The sequence below is a fragment of the Eumetopias jubatus genome, unplaced genomic scaffold, assembly GCF_037043125.1.
Source record: "Eumetopias jubatus isolate StellerSeaLion01/CBP00866 unplaced genomic scaffold, mEumJub1_p1.0 scaffold_1, whole genome shotgun sequence".
NCBI classification, from domain to species: domain Eukaryota; kingdom Metazoa; phylum Chordata; class Mammalia; order Carnivora; family Otariidae; genus Eumetopias; species Eumetopias jubatus.
Genome location: NW_028274807.1, coordinates 124796665 through 124812319, shown reverse-complemented (window position 1 = coordinate 124812319; position 15655 = coordinate 124796665). Strand labels below are relative to the sequence as shown.

The window sequence follows — 15655 nt, the reverse complement described above, 5'->3', positions numbered from 1 at the left end:
GGGAGTCAGCTGGCAGAGCACAGGCCAGCCAGCAAGTCCTGCCTTGGACCAAAGCCTCAGCTGGGGACTGGGGGGAGGAGGGGGGCCTGAGAGCAGAGGGTGTGCGGGCAGCGTCACAATGGGGCAGGGTCTCCTGAGCAAGGACTTCAGGGTAATACCAAGTGGCAGGCTATGCTTGTCACCAAAGCTACCAAACAGTAGCTGTGGCTGCAGATCAAAGGATCATTCAGATACTTGGTCTTGAAATTATTCATGGGGCCACTGCTGTGGTCATGCCCTCTACTGGGTTCTGGGCCTATAGACATGAAAGAGACAGGGCTCTAATGCTAAGTAAGAAATCACCCAAGATTTCAGTGGCTCACCACAATTTATTTTGTTCATGAATCTGCAATCTGGGCTCGTTGGGGACATCTCTGTTCCATGTGGTGTCAGCTGGGGCACTTCAAGATCTGGGGCCTGGAATCATCCAAAGACTCACTCACTCATCTGTCTGGCAGCTGATGCTGGGTATCCGCTGGCCTGTCTCCAGGTGTCTGCATGGGCTTCCTCACAGCAAGCTGGGTCCTAAGAACAAATGTCTCAAGAGAAAAAGGCAGAAGCTGGACCACTTTTGTAACTTAGCTTCAAGTCCCACAGTACCCTTTGACCACTGTGAGGGGCTGCCCAGATTCAAGGGGGGGAATGGGCCCTCCATTTTGATAGGGGGCAATTACATGATGTGGTCTTACACATAAGCGATGGGAGGTCCTGTTGTGCCCATCTTAGAGACTACAACCTGCCACAGCGGTCCCTTCTCTGGGGACCTGAGTGCCCAAAGCGTCCAGCAATCATCTGCCCAGATTCTTTATGTTTCCACGTGTGGTGTGAAGATGTATGGTGAGCCAAGAAGAACTGAAATCTTCCTAGGGGAGCCAGGGAAGTCTTTAAAGAGGAGGGAAAATTATCTGATACTGGAGAATGAGGCACTCGCCAGGCAGGCAGGGGAGAAGGCAGGTACGATGGAACAATTGAGCAGTGTCTTCAAAGGCCAGAGCCAGCATGACCTATCTGATAATCTTTCAGCAGCTGTGTGGTGGCTCCAAAGCTCAGACTCAGGGCCGAGAGGCTGCCGTGTGGAAGGGTAGCTCGGGCACTTGTCTAGAAGCTGCATTTGCACCGACTGGCTACTTCAGCAGGGCAAGCACACGCTTTTGCCTCCTCTGCGTTTTTAGGCAGTAGCAGCTAATTTTTAGTGGGGGGCATGGGATGACAATGGATGGGGCTGACGTACGCAGCCTAATGCGGCCTCCTTGAAGGTATGGGTTATGCCCTTTATTTTAAAACCCCCGGTACCTAACACAGGGAGCACCTGGTAAATGCTGGTTGAGTGAAAAACATGAAAAGCCATTTCTGGCACCAAAGTGTTTGGGAATGGCAGGAGAAATGGGAGTGATCCTGAGTGTACATGATCTCCCCTTCTTATAGCCAGACCCCTCACGTCAGAGTGGGGTAAAGACTGTGCTTTCCTGGGGGCATTCATTCGTGATCAGAGATCTCATGAAGACAGCCAAATAAAAGTGAATAGAAGACAATGTTAGGAGAGAAAGCATTTTCTGGAACCAGCCTCCAGACCTTTTTTAGGAGCCATTTATTTTCTACGAGTCACCTGATTGTACTTCACAGAGTCACAACATGATTTGAGGACTGTGATCAGACTTTCTCCCCCGGAACATACAAGCAAACAAAGAGATTCATTCTCAGGAGCCTGCAGAAAATCAAAATCCCACATGGATGCTCCACACAAGGCTCTTTCCGCGTGGGGCCCAGGACATGGGGGCATGCTGGACACCAGTATTTTTCATGATGATGAGGCCCAGGTGGTGGGAGAAGAGCCAGGGGCAAGTGATGAACACAGGGCAACAGAGGATAAGGGATGGCAAGGAAGGAACGGCCAGAGCAGGCAGCACCAGGAGGAGAGGGGAAATGAAGCGTTTCTGACTCCTCGAACAGCATGGAGGCAGGTAATCTATAAATCTAATTTCAGCCTTACTACCAAACCCTGGAGCAGAGCAACATTAATTGATGTATCTGCCGCTTGGTAAAATTGAAAAGTAGGTCATCAGTGCAGTTCTGCAGGGCCCATCTTCTGGGAAGTAGTATAATTTTAGGACCACCATTCAGAGAAGAAAGGAAAAGAGTCCTCAGTTTGTGCAACTGCCCCCCTCCCCTCCACCACCAAACTGTTCATGGTAGTTTACAATGAGTCTGAGAGGCTGTGGGCATCTGGGATCCAGTGAGCACCTTGGACATGGTTTCTCACAGCCCACGTACTGCTCCTCTCCCATTGCAGGACGTAGAATCCTTCACCTTCTGGAGGGATTAGAAGCACCATTATTTTTTAACCACATGTTCAGTAGGTTCATTATTGTCCATTTTTGGAAAATATCTGCACCATGGATTATGTCACATGCAAATCCATAATTAAACATTTGCTTGTTGGCACTCAAACTTAGGGGATTCAATCTGGTGGCTCTTGGATAGTCTTAAGAACACGGCCTATAGCCCTCATCAGTGTCCCTCCCGTGCCAGAGCCAAGAAGGTCAACGTGCTCTGGAAGGCCTTCCTGCCTAGCTTGGCCTTGTGGTCACTGCTGGTTCATCCACAGATGGCCATAGCTGTAAGACTCTTAGAAGTTACTGAGCAATGTCAAATGTGGACATTTCTTATCAGGGAGGCTCATTCATGGGCTGGAGCTAGATGACCATAACCCAGAGGTCAGGAAGAGAATACCAGACTGGATGCCCCGAGACCTCGGTTCTGCTTAGGGCTCCACTGGGAGTCACCCGGTGGCCTTGAGCAAATCTGTTAACTCAATTTCCCAATCTATAAACTAAAGGCTTTGAGCTGGAGGATCTTGAAAGGTAGGTCTCTTACAGTTAAAAAAAAAAAATCTATGATTCATTCTCTTCAAACAAATCAAATAAGGATTTCATTTCCTGAAGTGGATTTGTCAACGAAAGTTGAAATACCTAAATCCTTCCTGCCTAATAAAAGGACCAGCAAGTGGCTTCAGTGAATTTGCTGAAAAGCAATTTCAGCAGAAAGCACTTCAGGAAGGAAAGAAAGTTTAAATCACTTCACCCAGGCCTGTATTTTTTCTCTATACGGTGTTTTTACCATGTGATCAGCGTGGAGCCTGACCCTTTTCCAAAGTCACTAGGAAAACTGGGCTTTTTCTGTCTTGTTTATCTTTGGATGCTGGTGTTCCTATCTTTGGAAGTTCTTCTTGGGAAGTTACACCAATGAACTGAACATAAAACAGTTGAACATGGCAGGGGATCTTCATGTGTTTATATCTTTAAGTTTCACCAAAATTATGAACTCAACAGGCACAATCCTGTCTTATCGTGATATGTGATTCCTCTGCAGTTTCTAAAGAAAATGTGTTGCCATTGCAAAGTCAGCATATTCCATGAAAAAGACCCCGGACAGGAGTTAAAAGATTCAAATCAGAGTAGCATATTTGAGGTACACATGCCTCTACTTTCTTTTTCTAGGACCATGGCAGACATCATTAATCAGTCATGTCACTTTTTGCTGCAAAGCTTTATATGCAGCCTTCTTCTCTACACATTTGAGGAAGTCGTTACTATCAGAGACGGAATGTCAGTGGAGAAGTAATTTGCTATTCTGGACTTAGATTCTTGTTGTAAGTCAAAGCCACACTGAGTGATTTAAGGCTAATCACTTAAATCTTCTGGACTTCCTTTATCTCCTCTGAAAAGCAATAAACTATCCCCTGCCTTGCACAAAGGAGGATCAAAAAGTATTCTATAAGTGTGACTTGCCATTCAAAAGTCAAGAAATGGAAGAAATCATGTTTGTTCATTAACTGACCTAAATGTCCCGCCTGCATCATTAGGCCCCAATCGTCCACTACTACAGCTGGGGTGTGGACTACTGGGGGGTCTACTACAGATGCCAACCCATTGAGCTCAGAATGCACTGCGGACTAGGCTCTCCTATGGTAATGATCCTAGGATGTCTCCGGAACACACCAGGAAGCTGCGGGAACCTGCAGTCCTGGCCCTAGGTGTCCTCCATTCCTCTCACCAGGTATCTGAGTATGTGGGCAAGCTGGTTTGTGAGACATTATGGCCTGGCTGATAATACCAGCAGTCCTTGCTGCTGTCTTAGTATTCATGGGCACAGAGACAAGCCCTGTCACATGTATTGTCTCACTTGACCTCACCAAAATCCTATGAAGAATGGACAGTGTGTTCTTGCGTTACGGATGTGGGAATGACAGCTCTGGAAGTTAAATGACTTGCCCAAGTGCACACAGCCAATACACGGCAGAGCCTGGACCCCAGTCTGGGTCTGTCTGTCTCCAAAGCCTGGACTTTTCACCACTTCTTGGCCTTTATTGACTCCAGAAACTCTAAGGGTGACTGATCTAAATATTAAAACAAATCAGATAGTAAAGCTGTTCCAGGTAGGCTTAAATGATTTAAAGTAGAAACAGGCATATTGGTGCACATTCTTTCAACATTTCTTTTCCCAGAGTTGTTTACAGTCACCACCAGTCCCCTCACCAAAATCTATTTACAAGCTGGCTTCTTTTGGGAGACATTCATTTTTAACCACATTGTTGTCTACACTTACAGAGAGGAAGTAACAAACTGAATTGGAAAAATATGACCCTTGTGACTTGCAGCTGAGACACATTTTCTAATATACAGAAGTTGCATGACAACTTTCTGGGGAGGCAGGTCCCCAGAGACCTACTTAGAGAAAATGAATGGTGCTAGCAAAAGCCTGGCTAACTTCTCGAGGAGGTGTTGATTGAAGTTCATTAGTGAGAAGGAGGATTCGCATCACTCACGGCACATCCAGCTCTCGCAGATGGGCACCATGTGCTGCACACCAGAGTTTCCAAAAAAGCAGATCTGTACTTCCTTTTGGAGTTGGTTAGAAGAAAATATTGCAGAGAAAGCATTCCAGGCAGGCTGGGAGGGGGTTAAGGTTTGAGTTAGAAACAGTCTGGAACCTGGGGTGTGTCGATCCCAGTGTGTTTGGGGCTTCTCCTCTGGCGGGCGTCTCAGGAAGGAGTGGAGGGAGGTCACTTGGCTCACTCTAACTGATCAAGGGGCAGAACCCTGGACACAGACCCAGGCTCGCGATCTTGCATGAGGAGAAGTCTTCAACATTCATCCTATCATGGTTAGACTTTTTGATGGCGGGGTTTTCTCCAATAAATAGGGTATCTTTGCAATAGTTGTTTCATTTTTCCTTATTGATTGTTGCGTAGAAAATGCTTTTGTAGAGGCACATGCATAAATGATGTGCCCCACACATATTCAAGGGAGGTAATGCATGTGAGTGCATTGTCTATCACCTCACAGGCGCTCAATAAATGGGAGCTGTGCCCACTGTTTATGCTTTCTGTGTTTCGTCTGAGGGCACTAGGGAGTGGCTGCCTTGCCCGGTGTCCAGCAGTAACTGGACCAGACCTAGGGTGTTCTGCCTCCTCCCACCTCTCCCCCAGTCAAAGCATCTCAGTGCCTGGGCCGTGCTCTACTTACAGAATACAACTTATAGCCCTTTGGGGGAGCAACTGGGGTTGTACTAGAAGAGAAAACGTGTTGTTGGCAGCATAGCACATGGTCCACTGATTTAACCAGTGGGTGCAGAAACCAAGAGTCAGGGGCTTTGTGTAGGCAAGAGGAAGGCTGACTCATTCACCGAGGTGTGTCATTGAACCATGAAGGAGAGCATCCCCCCAGGAAACAGTGAGCCCACCGATGATGGGAGAGGGGCAGCAGTGCAGGTGGGCCTGAGGAGGAGAAGCCCCAGCTCCCATTCTCTAAGAGGGTCCACATGCCAGACACTGTGTCTGTGCTTCTCCTGCCACTATCCCCTTTGAGGTGGGTGTGGTTATCCCAATGTCAAGGTTGACAGCCCTTAGAGGACCCAAGGAAGACACCTGAAGCATTTAATTCTGGAAACAGGGAGTGATGTAGCAGTCATAAATTGAGCATATATTTACTGAGCTTTTTCTATTTACATTAAGGTTCTTAGCCCTAGGAGTACTGTGGTGCCCACAAGAAGGAGGGTCTTGTCTTCAAAGAGCTTAGAGTCAAGCGGCGGAGACAGACGGACAGGTGTGCGCACGTGGGCACATGCGTGCACGCACACACACACACACACACACACACACACACACACACACACACACCCCTAAAACTTGTGATGTATGCTGAGAGGAAAAATAAGAACATGCGCTGGGGCACCTGGGTGGCTCAGTCAGTTAAGCGCCCAACTCTTGATTTCAGTTCAGGTCATGACCTCAGGGTCGTGAGATCGAGCCCCGTGTCTGGCTCTGTGCTCAGCAGGAAGTCTGCTTGAGATTTTCTCTCTCTCCCTTCTCCCTCTGCCCCTCCGCCCCTCAAAGAGATAAATCTTAAAAAAAAAAAATAAGAGCATGCACTAAAGACACTAAGAGAGAAAGTGCATGCTAGTCATATTTGGAGCAGGAGAGTAGTTGTGGAGACATTGTCTCTGAAGAAGGGACACTTACAGGGAGATCTAAGGGCAGGTAGGTGTTGACTGTGGGGAAGAGCAGCAGGGATGGCATGTGTAGGGGCCCTAAGGCAGGAAGAGCTTGGCTTAGGAACTGACTGAGAGGTCACCATGGCTGGCAGGTGAGGCAGTGGCTCATCCCCCGGGGTCCCATGGGCCATGCTGAGTTTGGAGCTTTTCCTTAATGTGGTGGGAAGCTGTTATAGAGCTCGAAGCCTGGGAGTGGCATGGCCTGATTTTTGTCTTCCAAAGCTGGCTCTAGCTACTGTGTAGAGAATGGATGGGAGGGCGGGTGCGGGGAGGCTGTTACAGGTGATGGATGATGGTGACTTGGTTAGAATGGAGGCAGTGAGGATGGAGAGGCATGGATGGCTTTGAGATGTAATTTGGAGATGGAATCGACAGGGCTTGGCAAGGAGGAGAGAGCAGAGCGTTCAAGGAGAGGGATGAGGGTGGGAGTGGGAGGGAATGAGGGAAGGAGAAGGGCACAGTGAGCAGCATGGCCGGTCACTGACAGACGCTGACAAGCAGTAGGGCCACGGCATCTCAGCTTCTGCTTAACCACTGAAGCCCATCTTGATCCCAACGCCCTTTGTGTCTTGTTACAGCAAAATGACGGACAGTTCACGGTGATCCAGCTGGTGGGGATGCTCAGGGGTATTGCCGCAGGCATGAAGTACCTGGCTGAGATGAACTATGTGCATCGGGACCTGGCTGCTAGGAACATCCTGGTCAATAGTAACCTGGTGTGCAAGGTGTCTGACTTTGGCCTTTCCCGCTACCTCCAGGATGACACCTCAGACCCGACCTACACCAGCTCCTTGGTGAGTCCTTCCTGGTATTCTCAGGTAAAAGCGTGGCATGAATAAGAAGTGGCTGCACATGACTGGCCTAGGGACCCATGGCAGGCAGGGCACATTGGGAGGGGCTGGGACCGGAACTTCTCTCTCCACTGGGGGAAGAAGCTGCCAGATGGAGAAATAACAGCAGCTGGTTGTGAGGCAAGCATTTGGGCATAGGCTGTAAAGAAGCGTCAGGGTGTCTGCTCTGAAGCCCTGGTGTTCCTTGGTCAATGAGAAGAGAACCTTCTGGAACAGGTGATCTGGGGGAATCCAGGTAGTTGGATGGTGGCACCAGAGATGTCCATCAGCAGAAGTAGGCACTGAGGGGGTTAGGTTCTGTGTCACCGGGCAGACCCTTGGTGCCCTTCTCCCACTCTAGTGCTTCCTGACAGTTTAAAGACAGAGATCTACATGATGAGTCCTCTTTCATTTGCGTTTACTGCCCAGCTTCCCCCTCCACAGTCCAAGCAGCTCCAGTCACCTATGGCCAGCACCTAGTTCACACAGTTCCAGTCAGAACTGTAACAGGTCCAAAGTCGAGCTCCTGGTTTACTCCATTTTGCTCCCCAATCTCTGCATCTCCCTGGTTGCACCAACTCAACTCATGACTGAAATCTGAGAATCAGCCTTGATTGCTCTCTGCCTCACCATCCATGCCTAATCCCTCAGCAACTCCCATAGGTTCAAATAAAATCTGCCCCTTTCTTTCCTTCTCTACAGCCCCCACCCTATTCCAAAGCACCGTTCTCTTTCACCTGGTCCCTTCTAGTAGCTTCCTAACTGGTCTTCCTGGTTTCCTCTTGTCTCTTTACATCCACTCCCAGTATATTTTTATAAAAATAAAAACAATACAGAGAAGTAAAGGGAGAAAAGGTAACCAAGAAACCACAACTGCCCTGAAACAAGGGTCAGTAAGCTTTTCCTTAAAGGCCAGATAGTAAGTATTTTAGGCTTTGTTGGCCAAGAGGTAAGACAGAGGATATTATGTAGATAAATATGTAACCATTTAAATTGTAATCCTTTAAAAAGGTATAAATACCATTCTTAGCTCATGGGCTACAAATATCCAGGTGACCAGACCATAGTTTACCAACCCCTGTCCTGAAGCACCAATTTTAAATAATTAGGTGTGTCTCTTTTCACACTTTTCTCATTGTTCAAAATGTGAAAATTTTTATTTTATAAAAATGGGATCATACTAAGCTCATTATACTGTCCTGCGTGTGTGATGGGCATTCTTCCTGCCCAGCCGCCTTTCTAAAAGTTTGTGAACGTTTACATTCCTCCAGGAATGTATGGTGCCCATCTTCTGACATCCTTACCATCAGTGAAGGTGATCGATCTTTAAAAATTTGCCAATCCAAAGATGAAAATTGATACTTCATTGCGTTTAAGTCTGAGTTTTCAACTGAGTGCTAGAGATACTACCTTACTGTCTTTTCACACAGTTACTGGGATGCATGTTTTCTCTTCTGTTAATTATCTGTACATGTCTTTGTCTATTTTTCCACTGGGTTGTTTGCTGGTTTCTTAGAAATTTATAGGAAGTCTTTTTATATTAGGGATGTTAACCCTTTGTCTCCGCATATGATGCAATTAGTTCTCCTTCCTCCCATCTGTTCTTCTTTTGCTACTGTTGATGATATCCTTTGGCTTCCAAAAGTGATTAATATTCATATAGTTGATAATATGCATCTTTTCTCTTTATGTCTTCTTGAGTTTTCTGGTTTATTTGAAATTTTCTCTTCACTCCAAGCTTATAAAGTGCTTTTTAAAGTTTTCTGTACTCTCTTACAGGGGTTTTTGCTCTATTATTTAAATGTTATGCACACCTGAAATTTATTTATTTTTCCCAAGATTTTATTTTGAAAAATTTCAAGCATACAGAGAGCTTGATAGAATTTACAAAGGATAGCCATCGACCCACCATCTAGGTTTTTAGAATTAATATCTTTCTATGTCTGATTTATTATATAACTATCCATCTGATCTTTCCCTCTGTCCATTCTTCACTCCATTCTGTTTTGTTGATGCATTTCCAGATTTCATGTTCCTTTTGAGCATCTTTATGTCTGTCTTCTTTGGAAAAATGTCTATTCAGATCCTTTGCCCATTTTTTAAATCACGTTGTTTGTTGTTGTTATTGAGTTACATGAATTCTTTATATATTTTAGCTATTAACCCCTTATTGGATATATGATTTGCATATATCTTCTCCCATTCAGTAACCTGCTTTTCCATTTTGTTTTTGGTGTCTTTTGCCATGCAGAGGCTTTTTAGTTTGTTGTGGTCCCATTTGTTTATTTCTGTTTTTGCGTCCCTTGCCTTTGATGCCAGGTGCAATACAAAACATTCCTAAGATTAATGTGAAGGAGCTTACTTTCGGTTTTCTTCCAGGAGTTCTATAGTTCTAGGTCTTACATTCAAGTCTTTAATCCATTTTGAGTGGATTTTTATATATGGTATAAGATAATGGTTCAATTTCATTCTTTTGCATATAGCTGTCCAGTTTTCCCAACATGCTTTATTGAAGAGACTGTCTTTTCCTCATTGTATATTCTTTGCCCCTTTGTTATAAATTACTTACCAGATAGGCATGGGTTTATTTCTGGGCTGTCTCTTCTGTTCCTGTTTTTATGCTTTTTATGCCAGTACCATACTGTTTTGATTACTCTAGCTTTGCAGTGTAGTTGGAGATCAAAGACTGTATTTCGGGTTTTGTTCTTTTTTCCTCAAGATTGTTTTAGCTATTTGAGGTTTTGTGTGTGTGTGTGTGTGTGTGTGTGTGTGTGTGTGTGTGTGTGTGTGGTTCTATGTAAATTTTAGAATAATTTGTTCTAGTTCTATAAAAAATGCCATTGGAATTTTGATAAGGATTACACTGAATCTGTAGATTGCTTTGGGTAGTATGGGCATTTTAACAATATTAATTCTTCTGATCTATGAGCATGGAATAACTTCTCATTTATTTGTGTCATCTTCCGTTTCTTCATCAATCTCTTATAGTTTTCAGGGTACAGATCTTTCACCTCCTTGGTTCAATTTATTCCTAAGTATTTTATTCTTTTTGATGTGATTGCAAATGGGATTGATAGTTTGTTATTAGAGTATAAAAATGCAACATATTTTTGTACATTAATTTTGTGTCTTACAACTTTACTGTTCTAACAGCTTTTTGGTGGAACATTTAGGGTTTTCTATATAAAGTATCATGTCATCTGCAAATACAGTTTTACTTCTTCCTTTCCAATTTGGATGCCTCTTATTTCTTTTTCTTGCCTAATTCCCCTGACTAGGACTTCCAATACTATGTTAAATAAAAATGAAGAGATTGGGCATCCTTGTCTTATTCCTGATCATAGAAGAAGAGTTTTCAGCTTTTCACCACTGGGTATGACATGCCATGTGCTTGTCATATATGGCCTTTATTATAATGAGGTACATTTCCTCTATACCCACTTTATTGAGAGTTTTCATCATAAATGGATATTGACTTTTGTCAAATGCTTTCTCTGTATCTACTGAGATGATCATATGATTTTATCCTTCATTTTGTTAATGCTGTGTATGTTGATTGACCTGTAGATGTTGAACCATCCTTGTATCTCTGGAATAAATCCCACTTGATCATATTGTATGATTCTTTCAATGTATTACTGAATTTAGTTTGCTAATATCTTGTTGAGGATTTTTGCATCAAAATTCATCAGGAAGGGGTGCCTGGGTAACTCAGTTGGGTAAGCATCTGCCTTCAGCTCAGGTCATGATCCCAGGGTCCTGGGATCAAACCCCACATCAGGCTCCCTGCTCAGCGGGACCTCTCCTTCTGCCTGCCACTCTGCCTACTTGTTCTCTCTACATATCTATCAAATAAACAAATAAAATATTTAATAAAAAAATCATTGGGAATATTGGCTTGTAATTTTCTTTTTTTTTTTTTTATGGTATCTTTGTCTGGTTTTTGTACAAGGGTAATGCCAGCCTCATAAAATGAGCTCAGAAGTGTTCCCTGCGATTTTTTTGAAAGAGTTTGAGAAGGATAGGTATTACATCTTCTTTGAATGGTGGGTAGAATTCACCAGTGAAACCATCTAGTCCAGCACTTGTATTTGTTGGGAAGTTTTTTTATTACTGTTACAATCTCCTTACTAGTAATCAGTCTATTCAGATTTTCTGTTTCTTTATGATTCAGTCTTAGAAGATGGTAAAGTATTTATTTCTTCTAGGTTATCCAATTTGTTGGTGTGTAATTATTCATAGCACTTTCTTATGACTTTTTGTTTTCCGAGGTATGAGTTATAACTTCTCTTTTATTTATGATTTAATAAATCTCTCTTTTTTTCTTGGTGAGTCTAGCAAAAGATTTGTCAATTTTACTTATTTTTTCAAAGAATCAGCTCTTAGTTTCATTGGTATTTTCCATCATCTTTTCAATCTCCATTTCTTTATGCTCTGATCTTTATTATTTCCTTCCTTCTACTAGCTATGGGTTTCATTGGTTCTTCTTTTTCTATTTCCTTTAGGTGTAATGTTAAATTGTTATTTGAGATTTCTCTTGTTTCTTAACTTAGGCCTGCATTGCTATGAACTTCCCTCTTAGAACCACTTTTGCTGCATCCCAGAGATTTTGGTAAGAAATGAATAAGTCTTAAGTATACGTCTATAGAGTTTTAACGAATGCATACAACTGTGTAACCCAAACTCCTGTCAAGATACAGAACATTGCCATCACTCTGGGAAGTTCCCTCATAACCCTCCCCATTCTGTTCTCACCCCTACCCACACCCACAGGCAACCACTGTTCTGATTCTTTTTTCAACCATAGGTGTGTGTTGCCTGTTCTAGAACTTCACATAAGTGGCATCAGACAGCACATGACCTTTGTGTCTGGCTGCAGTCTGTGAGATTCATTCGCATTGTTGTGTGCAGCAACAGTTGGTTTCTATTTATTGTAGTAGTTCATTGTTTATATATCTAGTCTTTTGTTGACAGACACAAGTGCTAGTCTCAAACTTGTTTTTGAATATGTACTAAGATATGTATTTTTACCCTGTTTTCATACAGGTGAATAGATAATTATGTCAATACCACGTATGAAATATATTGTCCATATTTTATTGAATCACTTATCATCCTTGACATATGTTAGGTTGCATATATGAACTATGTTTTTTTTATTTAAATTCAATTAGCCAACATATAGTACATCATTATTTCAGATGTAGAGTTCAGTTATTCATCAGTTACATGAGCATTGGGTGAACTATGTTTTGATTCTCAATTCTGCTCCATCGATCTATTTCTTTATTCTATGCCCAACTATATTATTCTGATTGTGATAACTTTAGTGCAAGTTCTACTATCCATATTGTTCTGATTATAATGACTTTAGCAAAAGTTTTACTATTTGGATAAAGTAAGTTATCCTTCATTATTCCTTAAAAAAACTTTGTTGGCTGTTCTCAAATATCTTTTCTTTCATGTGTAATTTAAAATCACTTTTTCCAATTCTAAAACATGCACACATACACGTACAGTCACATTTGGAGTTTGAATGAAACTTTATTCTACTTTTGAAAGGACTGACATTTTAATGACTGTGAATCACCTAAATAATATGAATCAAACATTTGTATATGCCTTATATTATTAAAAGTGTTTTAGGTAAAGGATTCCCCACATGATTTTCTTGTATACATTTGTTAGATCATTTGTTGTGGTTTTTGTTTTTCTTCCAAATGATGGAGCTTACCAACTCCAAGACCTAAGAGCTCTCAGGATTCTTCACAGTCATTATATTCATCTGCCTCACTATATTTATCATATTATTTCTCCAGGCTTTGTTTTTATCCAAAATAGAAACAAATAACATGTTTGCTGATAAAACAATTTGTGTTTCTAGAAATACAAAGAATTTATTCACGTGAAAAGTATTCAGCATCTACTATGTGCCAGTACTGCTCACAGGCTAGGGACACAATCATGATCAAAAAGAGGCATTGTTACTACTCTCCCATCACTCCCAGGTTAATGAGGAAAGGAGACTTTAGTCAGATACATACACAAATAAGTGCATAATTATCAGTTGAGATAAGAGCTATTATGTTTTGTGAGAACATGAATAATAAAACAATAAATAACAATATAATCTGACCATATCTAGCAGAATTAAGGAGGGCTTCCAGAAGAAGAGATGGTGCACCAGCAGAGATTTGAAGAATAAGTCACCCAAATGAAAGGAGTAGTTTAGAACACTGAGAGATACAAGTAACACATACAAAAGCCCTGTGGCAAGAGAGAAAATGGAACATTAGAAGAGCTCAGAGAGGACCCTTATGCCTGGAATTTGGAAAAAGGAAGAAAGCGGCCAAGAAGGTCAGCAGCAGCCTCTTGGACCCTTGTGATAGAATTTAGGGCCTTAGAGCAATGGGAAGTCATTCCAGGGCTGTGTGTGTATATGTGTGTGTATACGTAGATGGATACATATGACCCAAAGGTGATGAATTTGCATTCAAAATAACCTGGCTTTTCTCTTGCCTTACCCTTCCAATCTCTTCTCTTCCCTTCTTTCAAAACAAAATAAAACAAAGTGCTTTATTGGCTTTCTTCCTTTAATCTTTCAACAAAAAACCACTTGTCAGGCCCAATGAAGGTAGATGTCTTGAACAAGGGAGGCATCCCTCGCAGGTACCTAGACCCACCTGTGAGGGAGCCAGCAGCCCAGCAAGGTTGGGAAATTAGCTATTTACAGGGAGATTGAGAAATATATTGGAGTTAATGGGAGCTATTGGAAAAGGAGGTACAAATGTGGAAAACATCAAAACTAGAATGAATTTTGTGGTGTTGAATTGGAATCGAAGGCATTGATGTGAACTTGGGGTTTTTAATATGTAAAGAGGTAGAGAAAAAAAATGCAGGCTGAGAGTGCCTCAAAGCAATGAAACCACGTACAATACAATTACCTATATGTAGAACTTGGGAAATTGTTGCCCAGTTTCCTGAGGCTCTATTCATTATTTTCCCCAATTTTTCCTCTCTATTCCTTATAACTATCTTTAAGGTTCATTGATTCTCTCATTTGCCATCTCCATTTTGCTAAAAGAAAGTTCTTCTAGTGATTTTTTTCTATATTGCCTTTTTTAGCCTTATGATTTCTTATTAATCTTTCTTTTATAATTTCCAGTTCTCGATTGAGGTGTTTTATCTTTTTATGCATCATAAGCATATTTTTCTTTACCTCATTGAGCATAGCTATAATAGCTGCTTTAAAGCTCAGGATGACCATCCTGAGGTTGGCATGTTTCTTTCCCATGAAAATAGGTCACATTTCCCAGGCTTTCTGTATGTCTAGTAGTTTTGGAATATGTACATTATGAATGTTATGATGTAGAGCCTCTAGGTGCTGTTATATTGATCCAAAGGGTATTGATTGCTTCTGATTTAACAGGAAGTTAACTCAGTGAGACTTGACCTGCAAACTATCATGTCTGCAGTGGGCAACAGCTCAGATTTCAGTTCCTGTGGTTTTCAGTCTGTCTCATACAGGCATGATTCAGGGGTCAGCCAGAGAGTCAGGAAAAGTTAATATCCAGAATTTGGGATTCTCTCGTCCTGGCTTTCTTATTTCTAGGGAGTCCCCCACAGCCCCCAACTCTCCAGCCACCTGATTATCCTGAGCTCCTTCCGTTGGTTCCTCCAGTCAAAAAGGGGGTGGGATTTTCAGCTGGAGTTTTGGCCACAGGGCAGACCGTCCTCATAGCAAAATTGCAAAAGGTGAAACTCGTCTTGTGCTGTTCAGCTGCTGGAATGCCCAGATAGTTCTCCTTTATATTTTTCCTCTTACTTCCCTTTCTCGTCTCTTCTATTTTGTTGTTACTCGCTGGAGAGTCTGGTTGTTGGAAGTATAATCCCCCCACACCAAGAGTGGAACCTTCCGCTTGTTACCCTGAATCAGCAATACTGTAAAATAGCCTTAAGACCTTGGTATTCCATCTTAATTCCCCTATTTCATGCAGTTCTTTCAAGACCTTTTTAACATCATCATCTTCTAATACATCTTGTTTTATTTTATAACTGAAGACCTCATTAATAGCTATTAAAGTTTTCTAGTTTTCCCTACGTGGCCCTCAGCTTTCATCTCTCATTCTGTCTTAATTCTCCACCATGCTTTTCCCCAGGTCTTCCTTCTCTAAATTGCTATTTCTAGCCCCAGGATCATTTCCTTCCCACCAGGCTCCTGGAGTAATGAACAG

At 42.5% G+C, this 15655-nt stretch overlaps 1 protein-coding gene across 1 annotated transcript in view; it reads left to right on the top strand.

Annotated features, from left to right (window-relative positions):
* EPHB1 (EPH receptor B1) overlaps window positions 1–15655 on the top strand; it is a 285610-nt gene that overhangs the window by 230834 nt on the left and 39121 nt on the right. The window contains exon 11 of the mRNA XM_028099078.2: window positions 7170–7385. Within this exon, the coding sequence (XP_027954879.2) occupies window positions 7170–7385 (216 nt within the window). The remainder of the gene's footprint in view (window positions 1–7169; window positions 7386–15655) is intronic.